Source organism: Alnus glutinosa, chromosome 3 (assembly GCF_958979055.1).
Source record: "Alnus glutinosa chromosome 3, dhAlnGlut1.1, whole genome shotgun sequence".
NCBI classification, from domain to species: Eukaryota; Viridiplantae; Streptophyta; class Magnoliopsida; order Fagales; family Betulaceae; genus Alnus; species Alnus glutinosa.
In genome coordinates, this window is record NC_084888.1 from 4,079,465 (window position 1) to 4,091,787 (window position 12,323).

The 12,323-nt window shown below is 36.6% G+C and overlaps 2 protein-coding genes across 2 annotated transcripts; one reads left to right on the forward strand and one right to left on the reverse strand.

Annotated features, from left to right (window-relative positions):
• Positions 1–168: 168 nt before the first annotated feature.
• LOC133863030 (phosphatidylinositol 3,4,5-trisphosphate 3-phosphatase and protein-tyrosine-phosphatase PTEN2A-like) lies at positions 169–7,646 on the reverse strand. Its single transcript, XM_062298998.1, has 13 exons — positions 7,491–7,646; positions 4,939–5,368; positions 4,623–4,724; positions 4,473–4,529; positions 4,201–4,266; positions 3,084–3,260; positions 2,873–2,959; positions 2,712–2,776; positions 2,559–2,635; positions 1,910–1,956; positions 1,657–1,787; positions 994–1,063; positions 169–878 (listed from the first exon to the last, which is right to left on the reverse strand). The coding sequence occupies exons 2-13, from the start codon at positions 5,365–5,367 to the stop codon at positions 345–347; spliced, it is 1,842 nt and encodes a 613-aa protein (XP_062154982.1). The 5' UTR covers position 5,368; positions 7,491–7,646; the 3' UTR covers positions 169–344.
• Positions 7,647–9,950: 2,304 nt separating this feature from the next.
• Positions 9,951–12,270, forward strand: LOC133864470 (protein RER1A-like). The gene is made up of 4 exons (XM_062300813.1): positions 9,951–10,434; positions 11,239–11,419; positions 11,546–11,611; positions 11,690–12,270. Exons 1-3 carry the CDS (start codon positions 10,076–10,078, stop codon positions 11,600–11,602), a joined length of 597 nt encoding a protein of 198 aa, XP_062156797.1. The 5' UTR covers positions 9,951–10,075; the 3' UTR covers positions 11,603–11,611; positions 11,690–12,270.
• The last annotated feature ends 53 nt before the right edge of the window (positions 12,271–12,323 follow it).

Consider the following 12,323-nt stretch of genomic DNA (forward strand, 5'->3'; position numbering starts at 1 on the left):
ATTTTTGTTTTGAAAAGAGAACTAAAGGGGAAAGAAAAAAAGTGTCTTACAAGACGTGAACAAATGTTAATGCAAACTCTTCACCTTTCAATGCAAAATTCATTAGCTTTTGTCTTGGGGTGGCCTTGCGGTCCACGCACGAACCACCCCTTAGGAGTAAAAGGGAACTTGGCAAAATCATATTACTAGGTGTTTGGAATTAACAGAAATACAGAAATTAACGAATTCAATCAATATCCGCTGCCCCTGATATTCAACAATTCTATCTTGTCATTTGTTTAAAATGGTTGTATGTACAAGTGCTTTTCATCGAGTTACAGCCCGGAGCGAAACTCAATACTGCTTCAATCACTTTCAAAATCTTCTTCATCCCCAAAACTGAATACTGAAGCATCGGCAGCAATTGCCTTGATATCACTTATCGCTGCCGAGTCCAGGTTAGGGGTCTCAATGCCCGAGGAAGGTTTCCCAGCTCCATCAGTAGTTGCTTCTTTGGAAGCAGTAGTTTGTGCAGGTTCCTGGCTCCTGAATGACAGGTGATCAGTTCTATGAGTCAAACTCCCAATTTTCTCTGCTGTGGCACTAGATGCATGACCAGTTGCAGCAGATCCGGCTCCAGAAGTAGCTTGAGCTTGCCTGCTCCTTGAAGCCCCAGTCTCCTCTCCCTCGCTATCGGAGAATACATCGTCATTGTCTTCACTCCGAGAGACCTTACTTCGGTTGGAATTAGCAGGCACCCCAGTATTTGAATTAGGAACGCAACTCGAGCAACTATCAGATTGCTTGTTGACAGAATCAGCTTTTGACCTCATCGGTAAAGTGCCATCATAATCTATCATCACAACTTCGACCTGGAATCCTGGAGAAGGCAATTTTCTCTGGAAAGAATATCAAGAAAGGGATAGCAAATACCAGATAATATGAGAAGAGAGAAAATTTGTAACTTATTAATTACAGCAGAAAGTAATATCAGGAAATGATTGTATCATTTACCTTGTCGAAACCATCAAAATCAGATGTGTGTAACATTTTTCTGTTTTCCGTCATTGTTGTATTTAACCAACTGAAAGTAATATTCCAAAAATAAATTAAAAAGACTTTTTATAGGTGTATCCCTAGAGAAAAAGAATTCATGCTATTTGACATCTTAGAAGAAGAAAGTAAAATGATGAATCATAAGATTCTTTTATAATAAAATATGATTCATCTTTTACAATAAAATATAAGGTTCTTCAAACGATGCACGACAAGAATAAGAAATATTTTGTCCCTCTCGAAGCTTGCCAATGGTCTTTGAACCAAATAACACCTGTTCCATCCATAAAACAGGAGATGGAGGATTCGGTCACAGGTTAAATCCCGTAACTATGTGTGCTTTTGTTTGCCTATTGAAACAGACAATAGTATCTGTCAGAGTTCATCAATTAATAAAAGAATTAATTGGGCAGAAGGCACCGATGGGTAGAGATTCCTAAGGTTAGGGAATCTTCATTTCTTAAGCCAAAAAAGAAACATATAAAAGAAAAAAAGAAAAAAAAAAAGGGACAGATGGCTACACTATGCAGTATAAAATTCATAACAGTTCAGATGAAAGTGAGTTTGCAGTCATAAGAAACTAACAAAAACAATTGTGAAAGTATGCGGTAATTTACAAACCAGTAGAAATCTCCTTGGCCGTCATGAAAATGGATTTTAAAGTCCCCCACCAACTCGGTCAGACCAGGCTCTCCAGGTAGAGCAAAGACCACAATCCCTTTCTTTGGTGCACCGATCCAGAAATCTTCTGGCTGCAGATATGAATTGGCGGGCTCATATTAGAAATTTAAATCATGCATTAGCATGGAGATCGTAAGAGATTAAACTAACAAGCAAATCAATAAAAATGTGACCATATTCAAGAAAAGTTCACCATTAGATCCTTTGTTTTTGGATGCTTTCTCGTTGAGAACAGAATTCCTGTGGATCAAGGAAAACATCCATGTCAATACGTTTAATCACAGACAAAAGAATGACAAGTGAGATGACAACAATAAATAGTACAATGCATAGTCTTTTAAAGGTAGACAAAAAAAATTCTGAATTTCAATAACAAAAACAAGCCTGGGAAAATATGAAGGCATGAAATAGCATGCATCAGAATAGATTGTACCAAAATTTTGTATAGGTTTACCTTATTTGTAGGCTTTATATGATATAACTTAACAATAGATTCATACAGGCAGCCTCTAAAAGCACGCTGGGAACAGATCCAAACACATAACATAATGAATATTTCCCAAAATCTTTTAGGATTCAGTAAATGAGAGGTATCCCTAATTTCTTTGTACTTTTAACTCCTAAGAAGTGTTAATAATAATAATAATAATAATAAACCCTTTTCTCTTAAACAAGCTTGTTATTGTACTCAATTCAACGAATGAAATTCATAGAAAGTGACAAATATATACGGGCATATGACATAGAATTTCTTATGCATCTTTATTATGATAGATGTGAAATCTCAAGATATAACTAATTTTTTCAGGATGAATACGATGAGTGGTAGCTGAAAAGTATACCATTATGATTAGAGACAGTAATGGAGGGCCTAATCCAATAAGGACACCTGTGTATCCGAAATCCCCTAAGCATGCACCTGTACAATTTGTAATTTCAGTACCTTTTTGAAGGTAAAAGAATGAAGCATTCTGAGAGAGAAATCAGAATGGTACCTACGTCCAGGCTGAATTTCTCCATTGAAGTATGTTAAGACACGCTCAAAGTATTTTACATACCTCTAGGAAAAGCAGAGTAATACTAAACTATCAGAAAGATGTAAAGAAGAGATCAACCATTAAAGAGATAACAGCATTCTAAAAGGCAATTGACTGACAATCTGACTTGGGAGAACCAGAGCCTTCCCATCAATGCATCTTTTCTGGTTGTAGTAATCCATGGCCTCATTGGCTGTTGGGAAGAACTGAAGAGAGATGGCAAAATAAAATCAAAATTATAGTCAAGAAAGCAATGACAAGGACCAGAAAAGAAAATTTTCCTTGATACAAACCCCAAAGCTTTCAATGGGGTCGAATATAAAATCTAACCTTAAGGAACAAGAGAAGGCTACAAATCATCAATCCAGTCCTTGCCATACCAGCTTTACAGTGAACAACAACAACATTCTCAATGTCCTCCTTCAACCATGAATATGCACTTTGACAAAATGATTTTATGAGTTGGATAGGGGGACAATTATGGTCATCAAATGGGAAGCTTGCAACCTGGAAAGCATCCAGACAAGTCATAAACAGAAGAAGCTTGTGTACCACAATAATTTCATAAACAACATTACAGCCTCAATAACTTCAACCTTTCAATTTATAGCACATTCTTAGTTAGTTATAAGAATTAAAGGTAGACAGAAGAGTCATTTATATTACTTTTTCACTTTGTTTTGTTTTTTTTCTTTTTACATTTTAGATCTTTGTGACATGTAATGATATCTACAAACATGCATTACTCATACTCGAGCAATATACTGATGTAGAAGACTAACCCATTACACATCCCAAGACAAATCCTAAGTATGAATGTATGTATTACATCATTAATTTCACCATTGACTATTCCTATCTTGTTCAAAATGTCAGAAAATCGTGGCAAAAGTTTTGAATGTGACTCAAGGAATTAGGACAGCAGTAAGAGCTTTAAGGTGATACGGAATTTTCCTATCTTTTTTGTATTTAGAATGTATCCGGTGCATAGCTCCACCAAGTGGCAACTACCTGCCTATTTTCACCATTTACTTAGGTTATTCTGATTCTTATCTTACATTATACAGATACCTTCAATTTTCAGAACTAATAGAAAGCAAAACAGCGAGAGTCAGGTGAAGTGCTTTTACCAATAAGCTTGAATGAACTGAACTGAACCTCAACATAGGGAAAACCAAAGAAAAACCCTCCAATACTTTAACTTCAACAAACAGACAAAATAAAATTTGCAGTTTACTTGTTTCAGACAACTCTTGGTGCAATGACTATCTATTCAACCACTGACTGAAGATAAAGAAAAGTAACTAAGCTCTGGTCCACGGTAGACACAACAATGCAGACTTCAAACTCTGGAGATATATATTGAGCTTTAATATTTTGTTTAAGGCCTAACCTTGACATTGAACACATGATAATACTAAAATGCCAATAAAGGTTAAGACTGCACCTTTCCCTCAAATAGTGATGCATCATACAACCTCTCTGAGCAAAGATTGTAGACTTTATATTTTCCCTGCATACAAATGTTGATTAAAGAGGTCAGAAGTTTTTTAATAAATGAAGAACACATATTGGAACCCAGAAATAGGTAAACCGGATTTCAAGTTCCAAATTTTCTGTTATGGTAATTGATGGAGGAAAAAGTTCTTTCCTACGAACAATAATAGATTGGCGGGATATCATCAGAAATTTCCAAGCTCAAATTAAACCATGTTTTACCTTGTGATGAGTTTCAAAAAACTTGATCACTTCTTCCATATGATTTCGATAGAATCCCTGCATCACAATTTTTCAGTTAATATTTTGTGCTATTGATACAAATGTACTTGACTAATTTAACACTAAATGCAAAATACGTAAATTTTTTACCTCAAAATATCCAAAAAGCCCAGAGCTTATATCACCAGCAGGGAACCCCATAGCAATTATATTCTCGGTGATATATGTCATATCCAAATCAAATCCTCCCTCCTGCAAATTACGCATATAATCTCCTTATGATGAAATCAGTGATATATTTGGTGTAGACATGTCAGAGTAAAAAAACTAAAGTAATTATAAAGATAGTGACGAATAACTAAATTAAGGTTACTTTCATAATAGAACAAATTCATGAACCTGCTATACAGTCACTGCATTATAAATCACAAAGAAAATCAAAGAAGACAATACGGTGGTAGGCTACCTGGTATCTTCGTTTGTTTTGGGACACAATATGACGTGCTTTGACCTGCATAGCCTTCACTGCAGTCCGAGATGAGTCAACTAACCCTTTTGTGAATGATTCAAAAACGCCAGATTGGGCAGTTGCTGTCCTTCCTTCATTATTCTCATCTGGTGCAGGAGCCATTGGAGGCATCCGCAACCCTAACCCGCTAGTGAAACGTGAAAATGTTGACATCCCAGCATTTCCATTCTGTGAGGCCTTTTGTGCTGCTCCCAAGGACTCTGGAAATTTCACACTTCTAGCCCAAGATGATATGCCAGAAGGATATGAAACAGAGGGAGTTTGATGTGCACTATCATCTTGCTGAGAGACAGCAGCAGCAGAATGTTCAACATCAGAGGCTTTAACGGTAGGTTGAGATGATGAGTCAACAGATTCTGAATCCATTCTGCCAACCAAGTAGTCTTTATCAGTCCACATTAAATCAGGCTCAACTATGAAGCATGTAAACTAATTAATACAACCAAGTAGGGACTAAGTAGTCACTGAAAATCTAGAGGAAAAAAAACGTAAACAGCTGCTAGCAATTTAGATGAAAGTTTTAATTAAAAATAAAAAAATATCATTGTACACACTGCAAGCTCAATTAATGATTATTAACAAGACAAACTGCAATGTGGTTGCTGAAGCACAAAAGTTTTGCATTTGCTAGCATGTCCAAACAGACTATTTCAAAAATACAATCATCATTAGACTCTGTCATCACAACCCTCCGCTCAATCCTGAGGCTGTAGCCATGTCGGAAGCAGTTAAGGACATGGGTACCGGGACTCTAAAATGACAAGGAAAAAAAAAATGGACAAAGCCAAACAGGGGAGAGCATTAATCTTACCCGTCAACATATAAAATGGTCACATACATTACCAATGGGGATGGATCCACACCTGGGGGTGTTGATGCTTAGTTTTAGAATAATGGTTAAATGATTGAAGTCACCTTGGTAACTGACAAGTGAATAGCCTTTAATTATCCAGTGCTATTGCTAATGTACATGACAGCCGTTAGTTATACCAGAGAAATAAATATATATATATTTTTTTTGATGAATAAAAGCTTTCATAGAACAACAAACAACTACAACACTCCAGTGAAAACTGGAACACAATCCCAACAAGGATTACAACAATTACCTCAGGCCACAAACAACGACAGGCCTAAAACACCAACAAACAAAACTGCAACCACAAAATGAAGCAGAAAACAAAAAAGCCAAGCACTCTTGAAAACAACCAAACAACAACTAATCAACACCCGAGGCTCTGCATAATACAGAGCACCTGAGCTGCTGCATGAACCAAAACAAAATTAGAACAACAAAGACTGTAAGTTCCATCGATACACAAGCTCCAAGTTCTTGCCAAGGCTCTTGAATTTGCCCTTAGCCAAGACTCTAGCCCGGACATCCCAATTAATCTGCACCAGAATAGAATCCTCCGTGCGTGGTGTATTGCACTGCAGCAAGTCATTTCGCTGCCACCAGAGGTGGTAAACAGTAGCCCCTAGACAAAGTCTACCTAGGCTAGCCTTAAGGCTTTTTCCATGCAACACTGTAGCCCCCCAACTTCCAATGTTTTCCCAATCCAAAGGCACATTCAAAAAGGAGCACTCAGCCATAATACTAGTCCATATCCATGAACTAAAGCTACACCTAAAAAACAGGTGTTCTCTGCTTTCCTCTCCTCCATAACAAAAGAGACAAAGACTCTTTCTTGAGTAACCCCAACAGCACATCTTTTGCTTAGTCACCAAAGCATCATGGAAAGCTATCCAAAGCAAGAAGGAGTGTCTAGGAATAGTCGTGGGAAACCAAACCAATCTCCACCAGTTAACAACCGGATGGACTTCTCTCAACTTCCCCCATGTATCAGCACAAGAGTACTTGCCATTTCTGGAATCCCAAATAGGCAAGTCAACATCTCCTAGAACAACTTCATGGAGCTGGCTTTGGATCTAAACTAGAGCATCAGACCGAGCAGAAATCCAAAACCAATCCCCATCCTATATAATAGAAGCAAGCTTAGCCTTAAGAGGGAGGCCAGAATCATACACAGTCCTTAACAGCAGAGAAAGAAATTTGAGTAGTTGTTGTTGAGCAAAGGGCGCTATGTACACATACATATGTACATATCATGCTTATACTGCAATTTGAACTAGAATACAACAAACTACTTGAGGAATTTTAGTTAACAATCGCTCTTCTATGCATAAATGGCAGTAAAGATAAATCATATGAACAGAACAAATTTATTGTAAATCCGACCAATTAACTGTACAGATATCCCATAATTTCAAACCCTCCAACCAAAACCCACAAATTCAATAGAAGCTAACCGTTTCAATACAATCCTTATCACCGGAAATAGATTCACAAAGTCAACACCGAGATCTGCCAGGAATTCTTGAAAAATATTCGAATGTAATCAGCAAATTCACGTAAGTGCATTACGAATCTACAAGTACATAAATATACGTATAGCCTATATTGGGCAATGTGTTTTGAGATCATTTACCAGAAGAAGTGCACGATGGCTCGGGTTCAAGGAGGGATTTGAGAGTGGGCGAAGAGCTACGTATAGCGGCGATTTACTGATTTGTGGTTATGGAGTGTGAAAGATTTTGAACTGAAATAAGCAGCAATGAAAGGTGGTGGTGGTAATAGTGGTGAGTCGCCGCGTTAAGTGGTTTTTTTACGACATATTATTTAAAGCATTAATATTAAAAATTCGTGTCCTCGTTGGATGTTGGAACACCCGCTCTTACCGATCTGGTCAAAATTATCCGCACATGTCGCACTTCGAGTTTCATCGCCACTTCAATAAGAATCTACCTTAATTAAGGCATCATCAAATGAGTGCTGTAAAAATATTAACAGCATATCTGCCGTTAAAATAAGGGATAATCTATATTTAGATTTACTATTTTTAAGCCTTTTTTTTTTTTTTTTTGAATAACTATTTTTAAGCTTGTTGGGGGAGATAATATCCCACCGTAATATAATAATAAAGTAAGTCCACCAAAATATAATATTATATGGTAGGGGACTTATGTCACTTATTACAAAAGAAAAGATAAGGCATAGAAAGAGGTGGCTCTTTCTGTTTTCTTCTGTTTTCTTCGTGACTCACAAGTACATGTCCAGAGGCGGAGCCAACCTCCCCAACTTGGAGGGTTCAAATTGATAAAAACAAATTTAGGGGGCCAAAATTAGAAAAATTAAAAAAAAAAAATTAAGAGTAAAATTTATTTATATTTTAGATTTTTTTTTTTTTTAAAAAAGAACCTTGGAGTTTGGAGGGCCAGCCCCCCAAGCTCCTTAGTGGCTCTGCCACTGACTGTAGCTTATCATAGAATTGTCGTTGTTGAATTAAATAAGGATAATAATAATTATCCTTCTAAGTCAAGAGCCTTTTAGTTATTTGTAGCATTGTGATGCAGAATCATTTAGTAAAAGGTTTTTATTGTTCTATATAGGAATTATCTTTATATTAATGTTATTGCTTATAGACGTATAGTTCCAGTGAATATTTATTTCCATTTAATCGAGTCATGATAGGAATTATTTTTCGAGATGTGGAACTCAACTCTGTGTAAGTTATATTCCTCTATTTAAATGGATGAATTTATTAATAAACGGAACTCTTTGATTGTCCCTTTATTTTGCAGGAACACTGCTCTCAGGCTGGAAAACGCCTAAAAAATGATGGATACCCCCTCCAAAGGGTATTCTAAAATCCGACCCAAAAAATGGTCTAATATTCTGTTTGTCAATTTACCGTCAAATTTAACGATTTGCCATCTGGCACGTGTGCCTCTTTTAACATGTCGCGTCTATGCCACCGTCATTTAAAAAAATACCCAACTTTGTATGCATAAAACCAATCGATTTAACCTCATTTTGCGTGAAAACTTTTAGAAAACCAAAAACATGAGAACAAGATTTGGTACGCCTGGGACTCAAAAACTTAGAAAAAAACAAAATCTCACATTTTAGTAATTGCCCCATTATGCAACTCAAAGCACATGGTCCTTGGATTTAGTCATTGCCCCATACGTTGGTAACCCTTCTATTTTTCCTATTTTATGGTTGGCTAGTACGAAAGTTTGGAAAAAAAATAAGAAATCAACATTTTGGGTCTGAGATATGAAAATGATAGAATTTAAACTTTGTCCGTGCTCCTGAAATCGAAACAACGACTCTGTTTTTGTTTTTTCCAGTCCTGAATCTCATGATTATGTTTGAAGTCTAAGAAATTTCAGGAAAAGAAAGAAGTACAAATTATGGGTCTTAGCTTGTTCTCATTTTGTTTGTCATGTCTTGTTTTGTTTGATTGAGACAAAAGTATGTGAATGGAAAGAATTGGCTCATGCTAAAAAAAAAAAAAAAAAAAAAAAAAAAAAGGAAAAGAAAAGAAAAGAAAGAAGAAGAAGAAGAAGAAGAAGAAGAAGAGGAGAATAAATAATTGGCTCACATATGAATGTCACGGTAGGAGGAAAGTTTCATAAGTAGGAAAGTTTTTGAGTGCTAGCTACGATGGGTACACGTTTTTGTTTCGGAGTAGGATTCTTTATAATTTTTTATTTGAATTTGAAAAAATTCATACAAATAATTGTAAAAGATCCTGCTTCGTTTTTCTTTCTCTAAAATTTTCACGTCAAAAGAGGTGAGATAAATTGGTTTTAAACTTTGTGTTTAAAGTTGGGTTTTTTTTTTTTTTTTTTTTTTTTAAGGGGTTGACATGGAAGACTACATATCAAATTAAATTTGGATATTAAATATGATTTTTTCAATAATGACTTTTATTCTTGAAATTAGAATTTTAAAAAATTAATTGAAAAAAAATAAAAATTTAAGGGTTAAATATGATTTTTTTTCTTAACCAAGTTACCAACCAGTCCATTAATATTTTTTTGTTAAGATAATAAAAGAAATATGTCATATAAATGTTTGATCCATTGTACGGATCATGGCCAACACGGCAACGCCCGCATCCCCGCGCCTTAAAAGGGGGCACGAAGAAAAGCCACAGAAAAGAAGAAAAGAGAAAAAAATCACCAGCGATCGCACAAAACAATAAGACAGCGAGAGTTCGATCCAATGGAGGCGGGAACGGCCGGCGGCGATGAGGTCTCTCCGGCCACGGCTATCTCTAGATGGAGTTTCAGAGTGTCGCAGCGGTACCAGCACGTGCTGGACAAGTCGACCCCGCACATGCTCCAGCGCTGGATCGCGTTCCTCGTCGTGGCCGCCGTCTACGTGATCCGCGTGTACCTCGTCCAAGGCTTCTACATCATCTCGTACGGCCTCGGAATCTATGTCCTCAACCTCCTCATCGGCTTTCTCTCGCCCCAGGTGGACCCCGAGATCCACGAACTCTCCGAGGGCCCCACTCTCCCTACACGTGGCTCCGATGAGTTTCGTCCCTTCGTTCGTCGCCTCCCGGAGTTCAAATTCTGGTACGTTTCCGTTTTGATGACCTTTTTCTTTGACTGTTCTCTTTGACCGAGTCATGTATAGGGTCGAATGTGTTTGTGGATTGGAATTTCAAGCGGAATCTTGTGGATATTTATTATTGACCTAAAAATATTGGGGATTTTGATTAGGGTCCACTAATCTAATATATTCATTACAGGTTTGAATTTTTCTTGGTGTGATGTCTGGAAAGGGGATCGGAAGCAATGGTGTATTTTGTTGACTTTTCTGTTCTTTTCGATTGTGTATTATTGATTGGTAGATGCGTGTGGAGAAGTAGGTGATGGTCAGTGTATGCGTTTGATTTTGAATTGTGTATGCATATGATTGGAGTGTCATGGTAATCAAGAGGTTCAAATGTGATTGGCTAGTATGCAAAGCAAGAGGGTTAGTGGTTAATTACGCATCTAATTTGTTCAGATATGAATTTCAGCGAACGTTTGGATGCTTTAGAAGAATGATAATCGGGTTTTACGGGATTTTTTATTTTTTTAATACCAAGTTAATGGTTTAGGTAGTGTTCTTAAGGGCTTCATGCTTCAAGTTGTTTTCTAATGCCAAAGCTTACTTATATGATCTTTAAAGTATTCATCTTTGATGCTGTCATTTTTCTTAAGGGCTTCATGCTTCAAGTTGTTCTCTAATGCCAAAGCTTACTTAGATTGTTAAAGTATTCATCTTTGATGCTGTCATTTTCTTTTATATGTTGGAGATTTTGAATCACTTGAAAAGATTTCCACGCTTGATGGTTATGTGTACTGAAGTTCCCTTGTTTTCTATCCTGGAAGGTACTCCATTACAAAGGCATTTTGCATTGCTTTTGTGATGACATTCTTCAGGGAATTTGATGTCCCTGTGTTTTGGCCAATACTGCTTGTCTATTGGTTGACACTCTTCATTCTCACCATGAGGCGACAGATAACTCACATGATCAAATACAGATATGTTCCATTCTCATTTGGAAAGCAGGTATATGATGACCCATCTTACTCTCAAAGTTTAGATCAATGTACATGTATGCTTCATTGGTTGATTGCTATTGGAATCATGTTTTTGATTTTGAGAATTAAGTTCGGTTTATTTTACTTTTGGCAGCGGTATGATGGAAAGAGAGCATCTCCAACTGACAGCACAAGCCTTTCTACTGATTAAGTTCTTCAGGTAGATTGAATTATACATGCTTCTTTTAAATGACAAACCCACGGATGTTTCAATTTATTCTACAATATTATTTCACAGATGGAGCTTTCTGATGATATGTTGGTAGAGGAAATCTCCTTTACGACTACTTCCAGAGCCATGGAGGATTGTTCATTTTCCCTTTATCTTGTTTGGGCAAGCCTCCATATGTCCTCCAGGAAATTTATCTTTGGGAAGACGAAGTAGTTCCTGATACCTTTTTCATTTTTACCCGTAGCATAAAAGATCCTTTTGTATAGAAGGAACATCTACATTCCCGTCGCAGAGATTTTCAATCTACTAGAATGTATTCACAGAGCCTTTGCTGTTGGGAATGAGCCTTTGCAATTGGGTTAACTTAAATTTAGCTTAAAGTGTACCACTTTTTCTCATTTACTTGACAATGTTCTTTGCTATATGCAGAGCATGTTTAGCAGTGTAATTTATACATTGGCATCCATCTGATCTTGTTCTTTGTTCCTCTGAGGATTATATTGGAGGGCATCTTCCCTGCGTTATTATTGGTAACAATAATGCCGTATTTGTAGTTAATTGGCTTGATGAAAGTTTATACGTTGTGTTTGTAATTCTCAAGTCCCACAAATCATTCCCCATTATTATTATAGTTTTACATGTCTGAAGTCATTCCTTTATTATTATCCAAGTAAATGACAACATTTCATGGAAAATGGTT